General features: G+C 46.9%; 4 protein-coding genes across 4 annotated transcripts; 3 read left to right on the top strand and 1 right to left on the bottom strand.

The window, feature by feature from the left end:
* The first annotated feature begins 147 nt into the window (after positions 1-147).
* LOC101760825 lies at positions 148-3,180 on the top strand. Its single transcript, XM_004985468.3, has 7 exons — positions 148-590; positions 799-854; positions 948-1,018; positions 1,113-1,553; positions 1,637-1,756; positions 1,847-2,030; positions 2,722-3,180. Exons 1-7 carry the CDS (start codon positions 428-430, stop codon positions 2,878-2,880), a joined length of 1,194 nt encoding a protein of 397 aa, XP_004985525.1. The 5' UTR covers positions 148-427; the 3' UTR covers positions 2,881-3,180.
* Positions 3,181-4,350: 1,170 nt separating this feature from the next.
* LOC101760409 lies at positions 4,351-9,651 on the top strand. The gene is made up of 14 exons (XM_004985466.4): positions 4,351-5,206; positions 5,289-5,382; positions 6,228-6,414; positions 6,499-6,757; positions 6,878-7,090; positions 7,177-7,263; positions 7,382-7,516; positions 7,597-7,710; positions 7,810-8,057; positions 8,132-8,212; positions 8,337-8,568; positions 8,711-8,809; positions 8,886-9,074; positions 9,325-9,651. The coding sequence occupies exons 1-14, from the start codon at positions 4,889-4,891 to the stop codon at positions 9,418-9,420; spliced, it is 2,352 nt and encodes a 783-aa protein (XP_004985523.1). The 5' UTR covers positions 4,351-4,888; the 3' UTR covers positions 9,421-9,651.
* A 1,002-nt stretch (positions 9,652-10,653) lies between these two features.
* LOC101760007 (dehydration-responsive element-binding protein 2E) lies at positions 10,654-12,078 on the top strand. The gene is made up of 2 exons (XM_004985465.3): positions 10,654-10,795; positions 10,875-12,078. Exon 2 carries the CDS (start codon positions 10,919-10,921, stop codon positions 11,882-11,884), a length of 966 nt encoding a protein of 321 aa, XP_004985522.1. The 5' UTR covers positions 10,654-10,795; positions 10,875-10,918; the 3' UTR covers positions 11,885-12,078.
* Positions 12,079-12,165: 87 nt separating this feature from the next.
* Positions 12,166-16,568, bottom strand: LOC101759604 (adenylosuccinate synthetase 1, chloroplastic). The gene is made up of 4 exons (XM_004985464.4): positions 16,242-16,568; positions 13,333-14,025; positions 12,943-13,254; positions 12,166-12,711 (listed from the first exon to the last, which is right to left on the bottom strand). The coding sequence occupies exons 1-4, from the start codon at positions 16,539-16,541 to the stop codon at positions 12,541-12,543; spliced, it is 1,476 nt and encodes a 491-aa protein (XP_004985521.1). The 5' UTR covers positions 16,542-16,568; the 3' UTR covers positions 12,166-12,540.
* Between the last annotated feature and the right edge of the window lie 2,316 nt (positions 16,569-18,884).

Below are 18,884 nucleotides of genomic sequence, written 5' to 3'. Positions count from 1 at the left end.
GTGCAGTGGAACGTTCCACCGAGTCCTTCGCTTTGACCTCCTGTGTGCCATGTTCATGTGCGTGCCGATCCATGTGGGCCCGGCTGCGAGCCACCACCGCCATGGGGCATGGCCATTATTGTATCGGTGATCTCCAACGGTCGGAAAATTGGCCGGGAGCCAACGGGCGGAGTCGTCGTCTTCGCTCCCCATTCTTCTTCCCTGTGGTCATAACACGCGCAACGGCTCGCCTCGCCCCCGCCCCCGCACAACTCACGAGCGCGACAAAGGAGGAGCCGCCGCGACCAAGTTACCAGAACCCGCAACGTCTCTCCCCTTCTCCATCTCTCCATCTTCCTATCGCTCTCGCCTCGCCCGGGGCTCTCCTCCCCCGCGCCTGCACGGCAGGGGAAAACAGAGGGAGGGGGGGAGAGGGGCGAGAGGGGCGATGGAGTTCATGGAGCCCAAGGACATCGACTGGAGCCGGGTGGTGTCGCGGTACGTGCGCGACGAGACCTACGAGGGCATCGAGGCCCCGCACTGGGCCGACCTCACCGACCCAAACGCCGGCCGCGCCGACATCGACGACGAGGCCTGGTTCTGTCGCCCCGGTACGCCGCCCTTCCCTTCCCCTTCTTTCTTGGTTGGCTCTCCCCACGCCGCGCTTTGATTGCGAGGAAAACAGAACCAATGCGCTTTGATCCGTGGTTCAAGAACAGGCCCGGTTCTTGATCCGCGTAGCTTTCTTCCTTGGTGCTGGATTCCTTGTCCTTCTTCTTGCAAAATTGGAACTTGATTTCTTGATTCGCGGCGCTGCAGATTGCCGGCACCCGAAGACGGCGGAGGATTTCCTCAGGCTGAGCCCCAGTCCCAAGGTCTTTTCTTCTTCGCCCTTCTTGGGTTCTCGCAAGCCCCTTTTCTTCCCCCGATTAGCTAAATGCCCGTCTCACGCTTCTTACTCTGAACAGGGCAAGCTGCTGCGATCAGTGTCGGCCATGCTGCCGTTCGGCGAGAGGGACGTCAACGCCACCAATCTCAGGTTGCCAAGAACTTTCCCCGCTAATCCAGGCGTTCTTCGCGCACACCCTTTGATCAATCTTTGTTCTGACCTTTTGTTCCATTGCGTTGCTCAGGGACGGCAATAACAATCTCAAGTGGCGGGGCGGCGGCGCAGGCGGTGCCGTTCCTACCTTCACGCCGCCGAAGTCGAAGGCAGCGCCCAAGAAGAGGTTCCAGGAGGACAGCGAGAACCAGGACCCTGCGCTGGCGACGCCGCCCCCGCGACAGGCACCAAGTAGGCCGCCGTTCGGTGCCCCTCGGTGGAACAAGAGTGCCAAGGAGGCCATCAAGTCCAGTGCGGAGAAGCGGCCGGACAATGCTGAGAAGGAGGCGCTGCTCAACAAGCACGCCCCGCCCAGGCAGCTCAAGAGCACCCTCTCAGCGAGGAACCTCTTTTCTGGAAAGGATATACTTGGCCAGATTTCAGACTTCTACGATGAGCTCAAGCGGATGGTTGGTGGCGGCGGCGGCCAGCCTGTCACAGACACCCAGGAGGAACACAGCTCAAACCCAATGTAATTCTTCCCTCACCGAAGCAATGCAGAAATTCAGCTATCAGATTGGCACGTTCAGGTCCTTGACAGTTTCATTTCTGCAGGAATGGGATCGATGCGATGGAGAAGGTGGCTTGTGATGCTGGCGTCAGCGATCCCATTTCCTCAGAGACAGCCAAGAAGGTGGCAAGACAAGAAACAGTGCAAAAGAGTCCAAGCCCAATGTAATTTGCAAATTATCACCACAATGCAAGCTTTACGCGTAGACGATTGTAGTGGTTGTTGCTTGAATTGCTGAGTCTTTGTTTCTGCAGGAAGGGAAAGAAGGTGGGGTTGAAGGTGGAAGCAGGGAAGCAAAGGTCACCCTCTGTGCTGAAGGAGGTGAAGGCAACACCACCGACTCCACAGCGGTTTCCATCCCCATCGCCGAACCGTATTAAGAATGTTAAATCTGGAGGGATGGCAGCAGCAGGCTTACCACTCAAGAAACCGCTGAAGGTGAATCCGGCATGACTATAGTACTTGCTTATTCAGTGCTGTGGCTTTAGATCATGGTGTTTACTTGGTGAAATTTCAATGTCTTCGTTGCTGGGAGTAACCATCTTCAAATTCTCGAAAGGCAAATGTTCACAATAACCAATGGTCTGTTTTAGATCTTAGATCATATATTATCATGACTGGCTATGACTTCTGCCCTAAAATACATGACTGCCTATGACCGATTCTTCCCCTGATGATTTAATAGATCTTACAATGAACTAAATTGGCATCACCAATTCACCATACTTCAACTTAAGCTGATTATGCAGATGAGATGGTTTGGTACAGAAGTAACTTCCTTTCATATCTAGCATCGTTTAACACAAGTAGAGAGTTACCAAATGTATTAATGGCCTATGGTAAATGCATATTTTCTAACGTTGTTATGGGTTTTTAACAATGATGCTTATTAGTAACCTGGTATTCATGGTAAGCCTCATAGTGAATATATTGGTGTATTGGTCTCAAGTAGGTTTCCCACCTTACTCTGTGCTAACTGTGTGTGATCATACCATACATTTCTGTGGATCTCATAACTGAACTCGTTGTTTTGTACTGTACAGAAGGCATTACCAATGAGCTATTCATCTGAATTTGAATATTTGATTGTGCAGTTATCTAATCAGACTGTAATTACCTTTTTCTTTAGGATAAGGGGACACTTACTAAGGATCTGGAGAGCAAAAAAGATGCTGTGAGGCAACCCTTTGGGGTTAAGGATATGAACAATACTAGAGCTTGTGATGCAGAAGGGAGCTCCGGTAGCATGTTTTGGTTCTTGAAGCCCTGCACTTTCCTTGTGGAGTAGCAGCAGAATAATACGAAATTTAGCGAACAACACTTGGTGTAGTTAGAATCCATTCCTTCATTCATTCCCAAATTAATATTCATAGTTCCTATTTGATTGATTCATTTGATGGGCACCTGACACCCTGTCCGGGAAATAAACAAAAAGCATATGTATAGTCATACAGGTTGAGAGAGTCTTTTCCATATGTATAATTCGAGATATAGCAAAATGTTGTTGTTCTGCTGCTTGGCTGTTTGGCCAATCAAACAGCATTTTTGTCTCTTGAAGTGATACTGAGGTAAATTTGAAACTTTGATATTTCTTTTTCTTCCTGACAAGATAGTTGTGATACAATTTAATGATTTATTTGAATGTAGTTGCCACTACTTGGCAGTTCAAAACTACAAACAGACCACACATGCTTGAAGTCTAATGCATCCATTCCTTGAGTTGATATTACTCAAATGCCCAATTTCTTAATTCATGAAGGTTTCTACTCCTGATCGTACTGGCTTTTCTACTTTGAATTGGTGATGTTTCTATTTCTTCACTTGCAACTTCACAATTTTTGCATAAAGATACTATGTAGTCCTAACTTCTAGGAATGTTCAGAGGTCTGCAATTAAATGTCTTCCAGAACTTGCAACTCGTTGTCAAGACTAGTATTAAGCTGGTCTGTGACAGACTTTCCAGTTACTGACCAGGAGTAGAAACACAAATTCGAAAGCACTTTGATTTGGGTTGCATTGAGCTGTCCTTTGATCGTCCATTCAAGAAGAGTACGAACTCGTTTTTTCATCGACAATGGTGCGATTAAAAAATTAAGGTTGGTACTTGGGCACTGGCTTTATGTACAAGACGTTCCTTGTAACTCGTCTATAACTCAAATCATTTGCTTGGTTCATTCATAGTACTATTTTGTTTCCGCTTCTCTTAGGATGCTTGATTATAATTTAAGTGAAGATTTTCTTTATCATATAAGTGAGAATCTGAAAAGATAAGCAAGATATTTGGTTTGATTTTCGCTTATTTTCATCGGTAATCTGCCTATAAACCTGCTTATAAGCGGAAAAAACAGATCTACGTTGGAAGAAACGAGCCGAACTGAAGTTTCAGCTCGTCGAACAGCTCGCGAGCCAAATGTGCTAGGTCAAACTGCGAATTTCTTTTGGCTGTTGTATGTTGAAGGCTATTGCTTGTGCTGAATTCATGCGCTTTTCGCAAATTCGCTGGCTGGGCGCCCTTCGCCCTTTCCTTCTCAGCTCGAGCCAAAACGAGCTGGCTCGAGCTACAAACTAGCCGAGCCGAGCCGAGCTGCGTTTTCTGCGCGGCTACAACAGGGCTGCAGCTGCTGCAGCAGCCAGCTTTCGGTCACTGTAGAAGCTGCAGCGAGCCAGCGAGGCTGCATGCTGGTGCTGTTGGCTGCTGCAGAGCTGCAGCCAGCCCCAAATAGCACAGCCAACAAGTCGAGCCAAGCCACGCCACATTCGGAATCCCTCTAATTTTAGTGGGTATTTGTCGGACCCGAACACCGCTTCTCAAGATGCGCTCCGACCGCGACCAGTCGTGCTCCTTCGTGATTTGATTCCAAGGTTTTCCTCTCCTGTCCTGTGTCACATTTGACGGCTCGTGCCTCCAAAATTCTCCACCGGTGAGTCAATCCTTTTCAGGTCTTCTACATCTCCATCCCAATACTCCCTTCTCGTTTCTCCTTCCCTGCATCCCGATGCCATTCCTCGAATCCCTGTGTCCAAATCGCAGCGTCTTTCTGTGTCTTCTATGGTCGATTCTGCGGATGTTGGCGTCTCCATGAATTCTTGCCGCCAATTTCCGTGCTCGTCAAGTTTATTGGTTCTTGCTCTGTTAGACTGTTTGATGAAAGTTTCTTGGGCCAATAGCATCTTTTTGTTGGTCAGTTCCTTGATGTTGCCTCCACCGATTAGGGCCGAACTATGCCGGCTCTGATCCAACAAGCATAATTTTCCAATGCATTTTCCAAGTGTGATGCCCAGATGGTAGTTTGACCATGCTCGCAATCCGTTCGACGAAATGCCCAGTGGCATTTGTGGGCGCCGCCGGCGCCCTGGTGGTGCTTGTCACCGCTGTCCATGTGTTCATGGTGCCAATCCTCCCTTCCTCCTTGGATTACTTCGGTGCTCGCAGCAGTATAAGCCGCCCAAGAAATGCTCTCCCGGGCGTTGGGGTGGTGGATTCGCGTCTCAGGGGGCAGTTCCCTTCTGATTCGCATGGTGCTGTGGTGTTCCGTGGCGCACCATGGAAGGCTGAGGTTGGGAGATGGCTTGCTGGGTGCCATGCTAACTCCTCGTCTGTCAATGTCACTGAGGTCTGCACTTATCTTTGTCCCTGTTCGCTGGACTTGGATTTAGCTTGTTTTGAGTTAAATTCGGGTTGCTCTTTAATAACAGGCAATAGGTGCAAAGCGATGTGAGAAAGACTGCAGTGGCCGTGGTGTGTGCAACTATAATCTGGGAGAGTGCAGATGCTTTCATGGATATTCTGGTTGGTCTTATTTTTCAGCTTTCACTTTCTATTAATAAGAATACATTTTCATCAGGAATTTGTATGCCTGAAAATTTGATGGTTCATAGTAATCGTAAGGACTGGCTTTCAAGAACTTAAGATAGGGATTGAGTGAAAAAAATGATAAATAGAACATCCATAGAGTTAGAAAGCACAAAACGCTAATTGTGGATGTGTTTATATTGGATTGGACACAATAATGCAATCTACAAATGTCTTGGTAATCGCATAATGGCATTTGCTTGCTGGCATATTTTCCATAGTATTATCTGTGAGTATGCTCATATACCGAGGTCCGTATCTTGATCTGTAGCATACTGACTTCAAATTACTCCGCACTCCTGCAAGAACATAGAACATCCATTATGCGTGTCTGAAAGAATATAGACCATTCAGTTGTGTGCGCCTGGACTCATGGCTTTAAGAAATGCAGTATTGAGGCCTTATATGCAATACTCCAAAGACCAGCCAAGCTAAATTTTGATTTGAATCTCTGTGAAGTATGTGACCAAGGAAAAATGGGCACTGGAATGTGCAATAAACAGCTACTGGTTATTGTTCAATTATCTGATTAGACCCTTGTTTATCTACTTGCATATTTCTGCTAGGGAATGGATTGCTCCTTCCATATTTATGGATTTTCAAAAAAAAATCTTTTATTTAAAAATGAAAGAACATGGGTGTTATGCATGGAAAGGTGGGAACATATGTATGTTTCCTTGCTTATATTGATATTTCCTCGTGCTTCTAAAGATTCCCGTAACATTCTGATTTGTGGTGCTGTATCCCTAGTCGAAACTTAAGTCACAATATGACTAATGCAGGGAAAGGATGTGAGGAGGTTCTGAAATTGGAATGCAACCTCCCGAGTTCCCCAGAATGGCCTGCAGGACGATGGATAGTTTCCATATGTGCAGCTCACTGTGACACAACCAGGGCAATGTGCTTCTGTGGTCCAGGAACAAAATACCCAGATCGCCCTGTGGCAGAAGCTTGTGGTTTTAAAACAATGTAAGACTATCGTTGATACTTATTTTCAATATGTGTTTTTGAGTTACTTTATTATTATTAAGCTTCTCTAGTCCATCTTTCTAGTTTTCCTGCAAAACCTGATGATCCAAAGCTTACCGATTGGAAAACACCCGACCTGGAAAACGTATTCACGACAAACAGAAGTAAGTTAGGCTGGTGTAATGTGGTCCCTGAGGATGCATATTCGTCCAAAGTGAAGTATAAAGAAGAATGTGATTGCAAATATGATGGACTCTGGGGGCAGTTCTGTGAGACACGTGTTGAATGCAGCTGCATCAACCAATGCTCTGGACATGGACATTGCCGTGGTGGTTTCTGTCAGGTCTGTCTCAGAGAAAATTATTTATCTAAAGAAATGAAATTGCTTGTTTTAAATTTAACTTGGCGCATTATTTTGTATGTTCTAGCTTTGTAGCCTGTAATCTCATTGAATATTTTTCAGTGTGACAGTGGTTATTTTGGGATTGATTGCAGTATCCCATCAGCGCATTCACTTGCACATGACTTGCCCTCATGGCTCCACCCACCAGTGAATTTACCAGACTTGAAAATTGTAAACAGTACCTCCATCAATGTTAAGGCCATTGTTCAGAAAAAAAGGCCACTAATATATGTATATGATTTGCCAGCTGAGTTTGACAATCATCTTCTTGAAGTAAGTCTATGTCGCAAGTTTCTTTTTTGTGTGTGTGTTCTTTAAGCTTTGCTGCAGCATTGAGATTACTATGTTATGTTTTACAGGGACGACATTTCAAGTTTCAGTGTGTGAACAGAATTTACGATGGCAGAAACAGAACATTGTGGACCCAGCAATTGTATGGTGCCCAGGTTTGTTTTTTTTAACCTTGGATGCTAGCAGATATTCTTAATGTTTGCTGTTCCATGTTCACGGTGATATGAATTTACCAGCGCAAGCAGATCTGACCAATGTTTTATTTCCATGTAGATGGCACTCTATGAGAGCATTCTTGCTAGCCCTCACCGCACTCTTAATGGGGACGAAGCTGATTATTTCTATGTGCCAGTGCTTGACTCATGTCTAATAACTAGATCTGATGATGCTCCACATCTGCTAATGCCGGTGAGAATCATGATCCAAATGCTGTATTTCAGTGGTCTTGGTGTTCTCCCTCCAGTAATTTGAGTTTGTTTCAATTTTAGAGGGACCTGCGCCTCAGGAGTTACCATGCTCTGGAGTACTATAGAATGGCGTATGATCACATAGCTCAGCAGTATCCTTACTGGAACCGCACTTCGGGAAGAGACCACATATGGGTGGGTTTCATGTTTGGATGAAATTAACTGTATAATGATTATTTGGTTCTTATTCAATTGCTGTGCTAATTGATTGCCTTTCAACTTACATAAAGGCAGTTCTTTTCATGGGATGAAGGTGCCTGCTATGCTCCAAGAGAAATCTGGAACAGCATGATGCTTGTCCACTGGGGAAACACTAACACGAAACATAAGAATTCAACAAGTGCTTATTGGGCAGACAACTGGGATCATATTCCTTTAGATAGAAGAGGCAACCATCCATGTTTTGATCCAAGAAAGGATCTAGTGCTTCCGGCATGGAAGGAACCTGACCCAGGGGCGATATGGTTAAAACTATGGGCAAGGTATCTGGAAACTTAGCAACATATCCTATGAAACTATTTATGTTCCTTGGAACCTTACAATACAACTTTTGCAGGCCAAGGATTAACCGTACAACACTTTTCTATTTCAACGGTAATCTAGGTCCAGCATATGAAGGAGGCCGCCCAGAAGACACGTACGCGTCTATCTATCTGTGTGTGCATGTGTCTGTCTGTCTGAACATGTGACAGAATTTGCATTTTTTAGGGAAAAAATGAAACATAATTTGTTTCTCAAGCTGCTTCGATTGCATGATGCAGGTATAGCATGGGGATTCGGCAGAAGCTAGCAGCTGAATTTGGTTCCACACCAAACAAGCAGGGAAATCTTGGAAGGCAGTATGCCACTGATGTGACAGTGACCTATTTACGAACTGAGAAATATTATGAGGAACTAGCAAGCTCTGTTTTCTGTGGTGTCCTGCCAGGGGATGGCTGGAGTGGGCGTATGGAAGACAGCATGCTTCAAGGATGTATTCCTGTCATAATTCAGGTATACAACATTATTTTCCTTGTGTCGCATATCAAGGGACAATATAATGTGTATATGAATAGGCTGTTGAGTGTTGACATGATGGAACATTTCATCATGCGGTTCTTATTCAGGCCTATCTACTCTCTTGCTTGCATTGTAGGATGGAATTTTTCTGCCGTATGAAAATGTGCTTAACTACAACAGTTTTGCGGTCCGTCTACAAGAAGATGACATCCCAAACCTCATAAGTACACTTCGAGTACGTTTTAACTTGATTTCTTCCTTTTCTTTTGGATATACCGCCTACGGCATGCTTATTGTTTCCATATCACCAGGGAATAAATGAAACGCAAGTAGAGTTTATGCTTGGGAATGTGCGCCAGATGTGGCAGAGGTTTTTCTATAGAGACTCTATATTGCTGGAGGCACAGAGACAGAAAAGGCTGTTCTCTGAAGAGGCACCCTGGTCTGTTGAGGTATCAAAACTACCTGATGATGATGATGTCTTTGCGACATTTATGCAGGTAATTTCAGAAAATTCAAAGTAAACCTGCTCCTCAAACCTTTGGTATGGAATTGTGGATGTTATCGTGCTTGGCATCTGCTATGTGATAGAGCTGAAAAATGTTACATTTTCAGTAGAAAGCTTTGGTGAATCATATTAAGTTACCTGAATTTTACCTGACCATGTGCCATTCTCTCATGCATCCTTTTTCACCCTAGAACTAATGTTCTGCTGTGTTCATATTTGCTGAGAAAGAATGCTTTTGTCAGGTATTGCATTATAAACTGTACAATGACCCTTGGCGGCAAGGTCTCCTGCAAACAAAGGAAACTGGGTTGCCTACCATCTGCTCGAGAGCTTCCTGAAAGTTTTAGTGAGGCAGCATTGCAACTGCAAAAAAAAAAAAAGATAGACATACTCATTAGGAAGGGGTCTGTAGATTTGGTTCTTACATTCTGTATATCTTTCCTTTGTCTTCTAAATATTGGTTTTTTTACTGATGGCCCGAGTTAAATCATTTCCTGAAAAGGGGAAGTTCTTCGCAATGCCAAGCCACGTTGGCTCTCACTGAGAAAAAAAAAAGAATTTTGTTGCTCGGTGTTACATTTGTTTGCTGAGCAAATTTAAGGTAATTGAGCAGACGATCAGACGATCAACGTCAGTTCTTTATGAATCACTTGCCTCGCTAGATATGTGATTATGACAACATAATTATAGATGTCAATCTGCATTCCTGAACAAACTGAATGCCATATGTTGTGGCATGCATTTAGCAATGTTGGCCTTAACATGCATGGAGATTAGACATGGGCATGTTTATCCGTTTCTTCCCTTGGTTGCAAGGTAGAGCCGGTCAAACAAGATTGATCTTCACAAGCCAGGATGGCACAGGAATCGCATGCATGCATCCGACGTGGACGAGGAGCATGTGAAGAGCGCGCTCGTGAGAGCCAAGAATGCTGTGAGGTGGATCTTTATACCTCGCATTCATGCCGCTCTTATTACCAGGACGACGAATCAACGTGCTCGATCGCCTTGCGACCCGTACGTCCTCGATTCCTTGGTGCATACCCATGCATCATGTATCCTATACTCAAAATTCAATTTTCTACCGACGCAAATTGTTAACGGACCTGAACAAGTATGTGTGAAGTACACGCAGGAAAGACTCTGTTGGCAGTTGCCCTACCAATTTGTTCACTTGAAAAAACTGAAATGGAAACTAAATTTCAAAAGTTGGTATTCCAAGGTAGAGAATCAAAATCGCAATGAGAAGGGAGAGGAGTGAATCCAAGTATCCAACGATCACAGAAGTGAAGGATTTGGGTATCCAAAACCATGCGACAAATAAAGATTGAAAAACAAAATTGAGATCATCTCAAAATCGGCATGGTTTTTTTTTAATCGCATCGTACAGTGCATTTCCTAGAGATGCCTAACGGTCACATGCCGCCTCCGACGAGAGCTCACGGTCACAGGTCTGGAAAAGGCGCGACACTGTATGATGCGCCGAGCATGCATTCCCGGCCGTGACAACATTTAAACCCATGGGATGCCCGATCACACCCCCACCCCCGCGCGCCACTCTACTAAACCCTCCGCGCCCCTCGTCACACTCTCCTCACCCACTTCACTACACTCCTATAGCTCCCAGCGCCCACTCCAAGCTCAAGTTCAAAACCCTCCTCCCCTCCACTTCAAAGTTCAAAGTAGCTCCAAATCCTCCGCTCTCCGGCAAAGGTTCGTTCACGTCTCACTCGTTGCCTCATTGTTGGTTGCTCACTTGCTCTGAATGCTAAGCGGCGTTGGGTTCGTGCAGGAGAGGATCTATCAGAGCTAGGTAGCTGATCGACGTCGACGTCCATGGAGAGCTACGGCGGCGGGCGGAAGCGCGCGTGGAAGAAGGGCCCGACGCGGGGGAAGGGCGGCCCGCAGAACGCGGCGTGCGAGTACCGGGGCGTGCGGCAGCGGACGTGGGGCAAGTGGGTGGCCGAGATCCGCGAGCCCAACAAGCGCACCCGCCTCTGGCTCGGCTCCTTCGCCACCGCCGAGGAGGCCGCGCTCGCCTACGACGAGGCCGCGCGCAGGCTCTACGGGCCAGACGCCTTCCTCAACCTGCCCCACCTCCGCGCCTCCGTCACCGCCGCCGCCGCCGCCGCGCACCAGCGCCTCAGGTGGCTCCCGGCCTCCGCCAGGGGCGGCGCCGCCGTCCCGGCTTACGGCCTCCTCAACCTCAACGCGCAGCACAACGTCCACGTCATCCACCAGAGGCTGCAGGAGCTCAAGAACGGCGGGGCGCCGCCGGCCAAGCCGCCCTGCGGGGGCGGAGCGCGAGCTCCCCACCAGCTCGTCGTCCCGCCTCTCCCGGCCTCCACCACCTCTCCCTGCTCCACCGTCACCAACGGCCGCGGCGTGGCTGCCCACGCGGCCCTGCCGCCGCCCATGTCGTGCTTCCAGGCCCTGGAGGAGGCGGTGGCCACGGCCGCGATGACGGCCGACGACGACACCGAGCCGTGCGAGGGCGCCTGCGCTGGCACGGACAAGCCCCAGCTCGACCTCAGGGAGTTTTTGCAGCAGATCGGCGTGCTCAAGACCGACGAGGACGGCGCCACCGCCAAGGAGGGCCTACACGGCGACGGCGACGTAGCCGGTGCCTTCGGCTTCGGCGGCAACGGCGAGTTCGACTGGGACGCGCTGGCTGCGGACCTCAACGACATCGCGGGAGGCCACGGCGGCGCCGTCGGCGTGAACGGAGGGTTCCAGATGGACGATCTGCATGAGGTCGACCAGTTCGGAAGCTGCCTTCCCATCCCTGTCTGGGACGTGTAATCTGAGTTCCATGCAATGTCCTGCCTATCTGCATGCACATGGGACCTTTCGCTACGACTTTACCGTTCAAGTTCATGTAGGAATCTTATTCTGAGTGATGAGTTTGGCATGATGAACTTTCATCAATTTGTGATGAACTGGGTCTGTTATTCTCAAGCTTACAAAAACTGTGCATCTTCTAATAGCTGATAATTTGTTCTCCCAGAACAATATTTCGGTAGCTCAATTGCATCAACAAACTTGTGGAGTTGAACAAAAAACATAGGCAATGGAGAGCAAAATTTCAGCAAGCATGCGCATACATCGATCGGGTATCTCATTTTCACCAGAAACTGAAAGGCAGGCACCAGCAGGGTATCCGATATAGATTCATATCACACATTACACCACCAGGCATGGTTCACAATTAGTGCAAAATATATGATGGGCCACCAAACAATTGGTGGAGTTGAACATAGTGCAAAACTCATCCTTATTCACCTTAGCTGATGTTTCAGTAGACTTTTTATTAGTGCGCGCATTAGATCACTCCACCAGTCAGTAACCTTGCTGTATCACAGCTACCATGGCAACGAAGATGAATAATAAGAGCAAAATGCTCAAGGCTAGTTAGGGCTCCATTGTTCCGCCCAATCGAGGACAAAATGAAGTGGCTTTTACTTGTATATGAGAGCATCTCTCCCAGGTCCAACACCAATGTAGTGCACTGGGACACCAACAAGCTCCTCTATCCTCTCCACATAGAGGCGCGCAGCTTGGGGAAGTTCATTGTAACTTCTAATGGAAGAAATGTCACTTTGCCAACCTGGCAGCACCTCATAGTTGACCTAAAACACAAGACAAGGCATATATGAGATGAAAGATATGTATTCTTAGTTTCTTAATTCTTACCTGTCTTAATTGTTATTATCAAGTTGGCTACTGGTACACCACCAAATTACCAAAACCTTTGGAGACATGCATATCATATTGTATTTTAAAAAATAACGTAAACTCTCCAAACAATGCTATGATTCAATTGGCAGGGTGAACAGAAGGGAGTGCATGTCAAAGGTTACCTGTACTTGCTCCAGGGTGTCAAGATCCCCAGGGAAGGATTGTAGTTTCTGTCCGTCGGCTTGGTTATATGAAACACCCACCTTAATTTCTGACAGCCCAGACAGAACATCAAGTTTGGTCAAATTAAGTGAAGAGAACCCATTGATTTGGCAGCAGTACTTAAGTGCAACAATGTCAAGCCAGCCACATCGCCTTGGGCGACCTGTTGTCGTGCCAAATTCCATTCCAGCTTTCCTAAGGCGATCACCTTCCTCTCCAAATAGTTCAGTTGGGAAAGGACCAGAGCCAACTCTTGATGTGTAAGCCTTGACCTGCACGTAATGTATACAGAATATATAAGCTCTCAATCATGAAAGGCGGACTGTATAATTGCAGTGGTTATAGCTTACCACTCCAATCAGGTCACCAACTACCCTTGGGGCAATCCCAAGGCCAGTGCATATCCCGCCAGCTGAAGGGCTCGAAGAAGTCACAAATGGATAAGTACCAAAATCAATGTCCAGCATAGTTGCTTGGCCCCCTTCAACCAGAATTTTCTTCTTCTGTTGGATAGATTCATTTAACACATGCACAGTATCAGCAATGAAGGGCTCCAAGCGCTCTGCAAACCTCTTGTACCTCTCAACCTCTTCCTTGAGCATACTTTTGCTGTACTCGAAGCCTTGAAATCTTGAAGCAGCATCTTTAAATAAGACATCAAGTTTATCCCCAAAAGTGTCCATGTGCCTTAGATCACAAACTCGCAGTCCATTTCGAGTTACCTTGCTGGAGTAACAAGGTCCAATGCCTCTCTTAGTTGTCCCAATAAAAGAATTTTCCAGCTCAGCTTCCCTAAGTCCATCAACAACCTGGTGCAGATCAAACAGCAGATGTGCTCGATCAGAGACCAGTATTCTTCCATCACAGCGGACTCCATTGGACTCAAGGCCGTCAATTTCTCCAAAGAACCCTGGAACATGGATCACTGCTCCATTGCCAACAACACAAAGTGTCCCTTCATGGAGAATACCAGATGGAACAAGATGAAGGGCAAACTTCTTGCCTTCAGCGTTGTAGATGGTGTGTCCAGCATTTGCTCCCCCCTGTAACAGTATGGTGCAAACTAAGATAAGGCTCCTGATACTGAATGCTTATGATGTGTTCCAAGAACTTCATGTGAAGTGTACTAATATTAAGAACAAAAAAAATCCAGTTACACAATCAGAGGGAATTCCTGAGAGTTCAGGGAGCATTCATCACAGAAAGGAAAAAGTCTATATAACCCCCCAACATATCACTAATCGACCACATGACCCTCCAATCTATAAAACCGGATTTTGTGCACCTTCAACTTGTGTAAACCATAAATTTGACACCCCCCCCCCCCCAACCAAGTGGTATTTGTACCCAGTTTTGCTGAGGTGGACCTCCACACTGACGTTTGTCAGTCAGGTTTCCCCCTAGCGACGCCAGTCTCCTCTCCCTGCCCTTCCTCCACGCGGATGCCGCCTTGTCATGCAGAGAAGATTCTTCCGCATTATACGAGAAGAGGAGGCAAGAGCCCAACACGTGCGTCGAGATAACGGGACGGGCAGCGCAGTTGAATCGCTGGAGTCGAGGTCCTAGCTGATGCTGGCACCTTCTCCTGGCCGCACTCCTCTGCCGACACAGGCACCACGTCCTTGCCGTGCTCGTCGCTCCCACCCCGCGCAGGTTGCTGCTCGCCGCCTCCGCGCCCACAAGAATCGGCCCAGCACCTTGTGTAGTCGTGTTCGTCCCCTGCTCCTGATCTGGGACGCGTGGTTCCATCACGCGCCAATGTCCAAGAGGACTATCCGCCATTGACGGACTTTACCACGCGACTTATGAGCAGCAGCAGGCCAGCAGCTAACGGTAAATTAAGCTAACAAAATTGATTGCACATGAGAGAAGAGGAGTCCATGGGCCATCAATTTTACCCGTGCTTGTTGCAAATAATTGATCAGCGGTGATTGATTTGACTGGCGCTGGTTGGAGCAGAAAGCAGTGAGAGAAAAGCAAGAAAATCACGGGCTTGGCCAGCGCGGCTCCCTGTCACGCCTGTGAGCTCCAGCACCATGGCGAGGACTCGCTGCCGTTGTGAGCCCCACGGCCGTGAGGTCATGCTCCGCCGCGAATCTTGCCCCCACCGATCACCTTGCTCCACAGCCTACGTGGACAGGCGGCGCTGGGAGCAGCTTGTCCAGGGGTGCGGACAGGCAACGCGGGGAGCGGCTAGTGTGGAGGCGCATGAAGTCTGGCGGCCAGGGCTGCGGACGGGCCGCGCGAGGAGCCAGGCGCCACGGACGAGTCAACTGCAGCAGGTGGAGAAGGTGAGGGTAGAAGAAAGATGTGAAAAGTGGGCCTATGCCAACATGGCATGCCAAAGTGGCAAAACCGTCCCGAGAAACCACCCAGGGGGTAATCTGAATGGTATTGCATAGTTTAGAGTGTTCAAAATCCGGTTTTGTAGTTTGGGGGGGTGAAGTAGCCCGTTGCAATAGGTTGGGGGGTTATGTAGACTTTTTCCTCACAGAAATCAGCAAAAAGCAAATAAATAAGGGACTGGTCGTACCCCCATGCTACTGACAATCTACATGTACATAGATTACTAGAAGATGCAAAACACAGTGAAATGTCAATCTTGAGTAAGTTAAGTAATTCACAGTGGCTTCCTTTAAGAACACAACAACCAGCATACCAGTACTTTAGTACTTTACCCAACATAGCATAAAAGGTTGCAGCTTATTAGTTTCTCCATGACATAACCACGCAGGCAAGATTATTGTGCAACTCAGTAAAAAATGTATACTCTTTTGCTTGAATTAACAATTACATGTTTAATCTATCAAGTTGAATCATACATCCAAAATTTCTCTGGCAAGACATTCGAGCATGCTAGCAATGAAAATTTATCGCCGGTGCATCTGTCAGTCTTATGTGAAGCGTTTTATCTGTCAACATCAAATATCTTAAGAATCATGTAATCAGACAAAAGTTGCAGTGTAGCCAACATCCAAAAGGTGTAAAATCAACAATCTACAAATCCCTAAAACTATATGGAACTATAAGGTTGGAACATTACTCTCTTCTACAAATTTTACATAAATCGTGGTTATATCGCAACAATGGTTGCCAGCGGGAGGGATGCAACAGTAACACCAGACGAAGGTGAATTCTACACCACCGATTCGCGCCGCGAACTACCAAATTCTCACCATAGCAGAGCACACTAGTGCCACCGAACAACTTTCCCAGGCATGGATTAGCGCACAAACGAAACGGAATCGCATCTCCTAACCTGGCAACGCGCGACGATGTCGAATCGGGGGGCGAGCACGTCGACGAGCTTGCCCTTCCCCTCGTCTCCCCACTGCGACCCCAGCACGCCGGAGACCTGGCTCAGCGCCGAAACCCTATCCTCCGCGGAATCCGCGTGAACAGCCGCCGCGGCCGCGGCGGACACGGCGGCGGGGGCATGGGGCCGTGTCTTAGGAAGACGCGCCGACTGCGCCGCCGGGAAAGCAGGGGAAAGGGATTTCCCGCTCCCGGCGGCGGCGGCGGCGGCGGCGGCCGGGTGGCTGAGTGTGGAGAGTGACATGATGGTTCGAGGGTTTTAGGACGGGCTCCGTCGGGTGCTGGGTTATATGTATCCTGATTGCACGGGTGGTGAGCTAGGCTCGTGAGCTCGAAAGAAAGCTCGGCTCGGCTCGAGCAAGTTTGTTAAGCTCGCGGCCTCGCGAGGTGGACCGTGGACGCGCCCCATATGGCCCATTCGGATTTCCTATCTATAGCAGCCGACGACTGATCTATAACGACCCAACAAACTATCTCAACATTTTAGATAAGCTATTTTCAAATTTTTTATAAAAAAATTAGTGAATGTCAAAAAAAATATTAAACCAAAAATGGATTCCATCCAAAATTTATCGATACGTGGATCTGCAGCAAACTAACTAGGATTTTCTATCTAACTCAACAGATCTAATCCTAACATGAAGCATCGATTGCATATAAAGGTAAACATAATAGATACAAATGATAGAGCATATATTGATCACATCTACAAATATATATGAGATAGCATACCAAGGTAACAAGAGCCTATTGCCTTCTAGTTGTAGATCTAGCTAATAAGCAAGCAAATCATGCATCCCATCCAAAGCAATATTTAAACTACTACCTCCAGTCAACCTCTCGAAAACCCCCACCCTACACGGAGCAGACCCCGTCACAATCCCTCCTATCAGCGTAGACAATTTAAGGTCACGAACACAGGTGAACATGTCTAACTATCATGAAGGATCGACATACTAGATCTAATCACCATAATTACATCAAGCATGCTAGATAGTCTAATTCGAAACTAGACTAGAAATAAGCATATCCACTGTAGACAAAAAGCATAGTAACAGATCGGATAACATGAAGAACATTGCTTCTATAATAGATGTATTTAGATCATCACCTTCGATTACATACCATCAATGATCTACTCCTGCTCCTGATCTCCACCATGTCACAACAGCGCAGGGAGGCCACGGCGGCTAGGTCTGGCCTAAGCCATCTCCTAGACAACTCCAAAGACTTGTGGTGGCCGTCAGCTCCCTTTGGTGAATGCCCTAGGTTTCGTCGAGTTCTGGTGGATGGATCTGCGTGCTCGATGAAATATTGGAGTATTTATAGTCTGGACACCGTGTGGTAGAAATTGGAAGGTGATCGGGCGAAGAAAGGCCGATCAGCCTAGGGGCTTCCTTTCGTCGTTTTGCGCCCTCATTCGTCGCCAAGTCTCCTCTGATGTTATGAAAATTTATTTTTACTTGCATGTGGGCTCGGCACGTCGATAGCTTCGGAATGAGATTGATCTTTGATAACTTTTCAAATCTCTGCTTGATCCTCTTTGATCCTGAACTCATCTTGCCATATCTTCAGAAACTTAGCCCTTAAGTAATGTTGGAGGAGTGCTTACTAAAAATGAGCGTCGGAGGAGGCCAGAAGACCCCTCACCGATCAGCTTAGGCTTTACCAGGCCGATTGGCTTGGGCTTTACCAGCCGATCGGCCTGGGCTCTTTCTGAGCCTGCTAACCTTTGTCTTTTACAGGTTCATTGCTCGTTCGTAGCTTTATCAAAAAAAATACTTTTAGGTCCAATTTTCTGCAAAAATAGAATATCCTCTAAAATACAATGCATATGCGAAAACGAGGTTATTTCAAGTGCCAAGTGGTGGGTTAGTATAAGAATATGTATGAAAATACTACTTAAATGATACTAAAAGTGTGTCAATAATGAGCGTCAATAAGATGTTGCTTCCGAAGCTAGAAAGGGCTGCAGGTAGACCGAGAGTGAAAAGAATCAAGAGTAGAGGTGAGCCAGGGAAAATGGGACCTTACTAATGCAAGAGATGCTTCCAGTTTGGGCATATTCAAAAGGGATGCCATGAGCCCCCTGCTAAACTTGCTGCTGAATTACCACCATCACTTCCTGCCAAATCTAAGTAAGTTCAACCTCAAGCTGCATGTTTTTGCTAATATGGTTTTTTTTTCACATGCAAAATGACTTGATTATATTACTACTCTGTAGTAAAAGAAAGGGAGGAGGTGGTACTTCAAAATGCAAGAATGCTTCTAAAAATCCAAGAAGAATGGTACCGAACAACCTCTACTTCTTCTGAGCCTCCTACTGAACTTGCTATTGAATTGCCACCATCACTTCCTGCCAAATCTAGGTATGTTGAACCTCAAGCTGCATGTTTTTACTAATGGTTTCTTTTTTTCCACATGCAAAATGACTTGATTACATTGTTGTTCTGTAGTAAAATAAAGGGAGGAAGTGGTACTTCAAAATACAAGAATGCTTTTAAAAGTCCAAGAAGAATGGTACATAAACAACCTCTACTTCTTTAGTCACTGAAGCACCTTAGCCATTCAAGCATCAGTTAGTCCA

This window comes from Setaria italica, chromosome IX, assembly GCF_000263155.2.
Source record: "Setaria italica strain Yugu1 chromosome IX, Setaria_italica_v2.0, whole genome shotgun sequence".
NCBI lineage: Eukaryota > Viridiplantae > Streptophyta > Magnoliopsida > Poales > Poaceae > Setaria > Setaria italica.
The sequence above is the reverse complement of the archived record's forward strand: the minus strand, read 5'-3'. Positions and strand labels throughout refer to the sequence as shown.